A 6937-nucleotide genomic window follows, 5' to 3' on the forward strand; every position below is an offset into this window, starting at 1 on the left:
CGGAGCAGATCTGAATTTAGTTTTGACTATTCGGATCCATGTTTTAAAAACCGAAATCAAATTGGATTCACTTGATTGGATCGGATCAAACCGATCCATCCAAAGAAACACTCCTAATCTTTAGTTTTGAAAGGAAGCAACGTCAATAAGATGGCCGTGGCCCATTACAATCGCTTGATACAAAATAGAAATCTATCGGGCCGTAATGGACTTCTAGAATCTGGGCTCATATGTGGTAAACCGGGGCACCACGCCAGTTTGCCACTCTAAACGGAATTAATGATCAGAAGGCAAACGAACGACAAAATCCCCAATTTTCATCAACGTTCAAGCTTATGGAGCAAATGCACGACTTTCAGAAAACTCAGACAAATCCACGCGTACATGGTCGTCAATGGCTTCAACACGAGTAAATTTAATCTCAGAGAACTTATTTACGTCTCTGCTTTGGTTATTCCTTCCGGCATTAGTTATGCACACGAAGTGTTCGATCATATCACCCAACCAGACCGGTTCATGTGGAACACCATGCTTAGAGGCTCAGCTCAAAGCCCCAACCCCGCGAACACCGTTTCTCTGTTCACCCAGATGGAAAGACGCGGCATTCAACCTGATCGCTACACGTTTCCGTTTGTCCTCAAAGCCTGCACAAAGCTTTCTTGGTCTATTCTGGGATGTGCTGTTCATGGGAAGATTACGAAACATGGGTTTGACGAGAATACATTTGCGAAGAACACACTCATCTATTTTCATGCCAATGTCGGAGAAATAGAGATCGCTAGTGCCTTATTTGATTCTTCTGCTACCAAACAAGTGGTTGCGTGGTCAGCTTTGACTGCCGGGTACGCAAGGAGAGGAAACTTGGGTATGGCACGGAAGGTGTTCGACGAAATGCCTGAGAAAGATTTGATTTCTTGGAACGTTATGATTACAGCGTATGCAAAGATGAGACAGATGGAAAGCGCCAAGGCGTTATTCACTCAGGTACCAAATCCAGATATCGTGACATGGAATGCCATGATAGCAGGCTACGTAACCTCTGGTATGCACACACATGCACTCCAGATGTTCGATGAAATGACACGTGTAGGAGAACAACCCGATGAGGTAACAATGTTGACCCTTGTCACAGCATGCACAAACTCAGGCGACTTAGACATTGGTGAGAAGATCCATCGTTCTGTTTTATCCTTAGGTGGAGGGAAATTAAGCATTTTACTTGGAAACGCACTTATAGACATGTATGCTAAGTGTGGTGAAATTGATAAAGCATTCAAGATTTTCAACAACATGAAGGAAAAAGTTGTAACAACATGGAACTCCATAATCGGAGGCTTAGCTTTCCATGGTTCCTCAGAGGAAGCCATTAATGTATTCAAAAGGATGCGTAAAATCAAGATAACCCCAAATGAGATCACCTTTGTTGGGGTGTTAGTTGCTTGTAGCCATGCGGGTAGGGTTCAAGAAGGTCAAGAATATTTCAATCTTATGAAAAAAGAATACAAAATTAAGCCAAACATAAGGCATTATGGATGCATGGTTGATCTTTTTGGACGTGCAGGGTTGTTAAATGAAGCTTTTGAGTTTATAGATCAAATGGAGATTGAGCCGAATGATATTATTTGGAGGACTTTACTTGGGGCTTGTAGAGTTCATAATCATGTTGAATTAGGAAAGCTTGCAAATGAGAAGTTATTGAAATTGAGAAAAGGTGAAAGTGGTGATTATGTTTTGTTATCGAATATATATGCTTCACAAGGTGAGTGGAGTGGAGCTGAGAGGTTGAGAAAGGTGATGGATGATAAAGGAGTGAGGAAAGAGGCTGCAAGTAGTTTAGTTGATGCGGATGAAAGGATGCTCATGCGTTTCTTATTTGACTCAAAACCTCAAATGGAAGTCGATAAGTTTAAGACAAAAGTTCATATGAAATCTTTTGATGTGAAGTAGTTTTGTTCCATGAGATACAATTTTGGTTCTTTGGTTAATACAATGTGGATTGTTATGCCCTATTTCATGGAGATGTTTGCTTATTGTGAAGGAAATGCAATCATATATGATATATCCTAAGAAAGGTTTTATGTAACATCCCTTGTATGGCCATTTTGAAATAGTTTTTACGAATTTTTTTAAATATTAAAACAACTTAAGTAATAACGAAACTCCTAATTATCATAACAATTGTAGAACTAAAACGGTGTTTAAAATTAAAACATGAGGGGTGTTCCAAATCAAATGGAACATGATAATAAAGTTTAAGCTATTTCTAGCCTAACACATCATCGACATCATCAAGTCTCACTAAACCTTGCTTCTCTTGCAAATACTAAATGATTTCGCTATTTGAGTTGCATGTCAAAATAGAGCACAATCCCCACTTTAGTCGTATGTCAAAAGAGAAAATGATTTTGTAGGTTAATAAATTGTCGCTTTTATATACATTTAGTCACTTTTTTGTACACGATTTAGCATTAAACTTACCCTGAGTTATCCTATTATTTTGACTAAGTATTGCATGATAATGTTTCCTTTGTGTACACGATTTACCATTAAACTATGTCATGGTCACCTTCTCTAGCCATCGTCCACCCACCTCCACCTTCGGCAAAAAACACCGCCTTACCTCATCACCATTCACCTAACAACAACTACCCATCTCCACTATTCACCGCCACCACCATCAAGCAACTAATCTACATTTACATATCTAGATGTAGTCAAGTACTTTATCTATGTTTTGGGATTCCGGCATGTTTATTTTGTATACATTGATTTGAGTTTTTGGAACTTAACTTATCAAACAATGGTTTCTGGATTCTGTCTATCATGATTGAATTTTAAATATTTAGGGTCAACATGACCTACATTTACATATGTAGGTGTAGTCAAAGAACAATCCATCCATTTTAGCGGCTACTCGTGTGACATAGCAGTGAATCCCACAACCCTAGATATGATGGCCCAATATATGAAGGCCATGGATTCAAAGAACAACATTCATCTTTCGTTTAGAGAGTCTATTGCTTCTTTAACATTACCCGCAGACGCTTTGGTATTGATATGTAAGCTTTGGTATTTATCTTCATGTTATATTAAAAAAATTGTTAAAATGACATAACACTCATAAAAGTATATTTTCATAGATGGGTCTCATATTTTCGCAAATTCAATCTTCAAAATTGTTGGATTATCATAATTTCTTAGACATAGCTAATATTTCGCAAATATCATCTGCACAAAAGATAGTTATATAGGAAAAAAATGTTTTACATACACGTCTAATTTTCATAGATTTCATCTGCGAAAATATAAAAAATCTATATGAAAAAAATGTAGTTTTATCATAAAATATAGAAACTTATTATTTTATACATAAAGAAACATAAAAAAACTTTAAAATGATGATAAAAATACGATAGATTGTTGTTGTCTTCCATTTTTCCTGAAAGAATTTCTTAAAATATGTGAAATTAGAATGTAGAAAAAAAAAATTATAGGAGGACCACCGTCGACCTATTTTGCGGTTATCTTGGCCTATTTCTCGGCCCATCGACACCGTTTATTAGCAAAACGGTAATAATACGATGTCGTTTTACCTTTTCACATATGGCTTGTGTTTTTCGCATATGCCTGCAAAAATGGTGATTATTTTGGCTACGTGGCAATTTTTTTTAAGTGTTTAATGTGATTAGTCATATTTATCGTTTTTTAAAACTTTAATGAAAATGATTAGATTGGCTTTTCAAACCATTATATTTGTCAGAATTTCCAAAAAGAAAAGAAAAAACAATTCATCACAATTTATTGAAAATCGTTCATACTTGTAAGTTATATTATGCATATTATTCTTTAAATGATATACAAAGAAAGTAAAATGATTCGCAAAACCAATTTGGAATAATAATAATAATAATAATAATAATAATAATAATAATAATAATAATAATAATAATAATAAAAATAATAATAATAATATAGTCTTTGGCTATTGGAAAAGTTAGAGGGGCATACGCACACCACAACCCTCAAATGAAACTTCTCTCCGGCTTCTAAGAGTTAGACTTTATTGTTTTAGATGTTTCCAAATTTGAGCCATTTCACATCTTTGTTTAATTTCTGCCAGAAACTTGAGTTGACTTTCTCTTTGATCTATAGAATTGAAGAACAAGAAGATGATGAATGACAAGATGAAAGCTTTGATGATTGGAGTTGTAGGTGCCGGAATCACACTTTCTGCTTATTCACAAACATACATGACTCCAACTCAGTGTATCGGCACCGGCCTTGTTATACTAATTGTAGGACTTTTTGTCGGGGAAGGTATCCTTCCGGTATAATTTACCCTTTTTGTCGTTCACCAGAAAGACTGGTTTTGATCATTCACAGATGTTTGTGTATCTGTGGAGGATCTAAGAAAAAAGAACATGTGTCCCGATATCCAGATCTAGATCCGTTGTAGTTTATCTTTTTGTATTTCTTTAGTTTGTAACCTTCATGGTGAATCAAGATCCTAAAAGTATATGTCATGGAATCAAATTATCATTTTTCTTTTTCTAGTTGTAAGATAACCAATGATAAATTTTAATTGTGTTTGGTCATAGGGTAATTTTCATTTTGGCTATAAACTTTAGTATAATAAAAATATAATCAATTCGAATTGTTTGTTTTTTCCAGAGCTCGAATTCTATGTTTCTTATTGATATTGATTTTGTTTTGAGTTTTAAGATTCATACAAATTTTTAGTTTTAGAATTGATGAATGACACAATTTTCCAAGATGGGAATGAGATTATATAATCACAAAAGAAGAGATGCGAATCCAAAACTTATGTTCAAAGTTATAGAGTTTGACATTTATAATTAAAGAAAAAGATGTATAATCAATGCCTTTTATAAACTCAAATAAGTAAATAAATTAAATATCCTTCTATTTTTTGTTCTTACATATCCTCCTACCTAATGAAATAGTGACATGTGTAACATTTAATGCTCATTTAATGAGATTTAAAGATATTTTAGAATACTAATATGACACATGTCATTATTTAAATGGGTAGGAGGATTGGTAGGATCAAAAGATAAGAGAATATTTAATTTCTCATAATTTTATAAGGTAAAAGAAACATAAATATTTAAATTCAAATAGTAATATTTTCTCCCTTGTTTTTTGGGTAATTGACACTACACCTATCCAATAATAGTGTTATGGTGCAAGTGTACTGATCCTCATTTCCACAACCTCTTCTTCGTGTTAAGTACATTCATTTAAATATGAATAATGTTGTCGACCTAACATCCATCATATAGAATTGGTAAACTTTTATATTTCTCTTGACATTATGTTGTTTGACGTCGGTTTAAAAACCTTTGATTTTAGTACATTTAACACAGAAACCTTAAACCTTAAGTAATAAACCATACAATCTTAAAAACATAATCACCACAAAACAAGGCAATACCAAATATACTTTAGGTCGTCAACTAAAAAAAGCTCTTCAATGACATAATTTTTCTTGTAGTAAAATAATTGATCAAAATTTGCATCCATCATTTGTGAACTACTAAATGCACATGTCATGTTTATAATTTACATTGATCATGCCCTTATGATTTATTAAAAAAAACCCATTGATCCTCCTTCGCTCCTCTTCTTGACCTCCTCCTAATAAAATCAAGCTACCGGTCCAAGTGAACTCGATCAATAAAACAATGCTTATTTAGGTACAACACAAAAACCCAAGGGAACTATTGAATGAGATGAAGGGGCACAATCCAAGAATCGGACCCGAATCTAGTGTGTTGAACATTTCCCACTTCAATGCTACAAAAGTCTTGAAGATCCAACCCATGAGAAAACAAATCTTTTGTAGCATGGACAATGGAAACCAACATACCATTCAAACCACTGCTAGGCCCGATTTGATCCAATCGACCCTCTTATCCATGAATAGCCTCAATAACGCTCACTCATAGAGCATCTTAATACTAAAAAGTCGTCATCTCCATTTAAAAAGAAGGACCATGTTAAAAGAAAAAATGAGACCTCCCTCCTACTTTTCATGACTTTCTTCTAACTAACCCAATCAGGTTTTCTCTCCCCAACATAAGCTCCCAGGAAAAGGAGGGGGGGGGGTGGAGGCGGGTGTTGTATAGACTCTACAGTTTTCAAGATCATGTACGAAATCATGAAGAGAGACATGTAATAAATACTCGAGTTTCCCTATACCAATTTCAAGATGGTTAATCTCGCACCAAGTCCTCACCTTCCATGTCGAAAGGTTGGACATAAATGTATCAATCACCGACTTCCAAGAATTGACTCAGTTAATTTATTAACCATGGATTTCCAAGAATTTGATAGGTTTATTCTCCCACAAATTTATGTATTCCTATGTAATGTAAGTTTTCATCTATAAAACCATTCTTACACCTAGTACTTAGGTTTGGGATAGTAAGTAAGTCTTTCAGCTTTCCCACATAACTGTCTCTTTATCCTTGCTCTCGACAATGTAATATCCATATTATAACTCAATAATACCATTCTTTAAAGACTTGCTAATTTTGTCTTTTTCTCCCAGATGGAACATGTAATACTTCGAGGGAGAGTAGCAGTCTTATCCTTCCCCTCATTGGCAAAATTTTGATTGAACCCATATCCTTGTTATCAAAGCTAGAATTATAATCAATCCCTTTTCTTAGTTCATTCATAATAAAACATTTTTCAAATCTTGCATGAGTCGCAAAAAACTTATGGTTCCCAATCTATATACATTATACAACATAAATCTCTAAAAAGGGTCTGGATGTTTCCATTCTAATAAACCACACAAATCTAAAACTCTTCCTTAATGAAACCCTAATTTTTAGGGTTTGATACCTATTTAAAGGCCCTTAGGGCCGTCATTTGCGGCCACCAAACCCCAGAGAGAAACCCTAAGAGA

General features: G+C 34.5%; 2 protein-coding genes across 2 annotated transcripts; both read left to right on the plus strand.

Moving 5' to 3' along the window:
* Window positions 1–224: 224 nt before the first annotated feature.
* On the plus strand, window positions 225–2083 carry LOC111911319 (pentatricopeptide repeat-containing protein At5g15300). Its single transcript, XM_023907115.3, has one exon. The coding sequence runs from the start codon at window positions 280–282 to the stop codon at window positions 1945–1947; it is 1668 nt and encodes a 555-aa protein (XP_023762883.1). The 5' UTR covers window positions 225–279; the 3' UTR covers window positions 1948–2083.
* Window positions 2084–3996: 1913 nt separating this feature from the next.
* Window positions 3997–4547, plus strand: LOC122197837 (uncharacterized). Its single transcript, XM_042901937.2, has 2 exons — window positions 3997–4052; window positions 4153–4547. The coding sequence occupies exon 2, from the start codon at window positions 4170–4172 to the stop codon at window positions 4332–4334; it is 165 nt and encodes a 54-aa protein (XP_042757871.1). The 5' UTR covers window positions 3997–4052; window positions 4153–4169; the 3' UTR covers window positions 4335–4547.
* The last annotated feature ends 2390 nt before the right edge of the window (window positions 4548–6937 follow it).

The sequence above is a fragment of the Lactuca sativa genome, chromosome 4 (assembly GCF_002870075.4).
Source record: "Lactuca sativa cultivar Salinas chromosome 4, Lsat_Salinas_v11, whole genome shotgun sequence".
Classification (NCBI taxonomy): domain Eukaryota; kingdom Viridiplantae; phylum Streptophyta; class Magnoliopsida; order Asterales; family Asteraceae; genus Lactuca; species Lactuca sativa.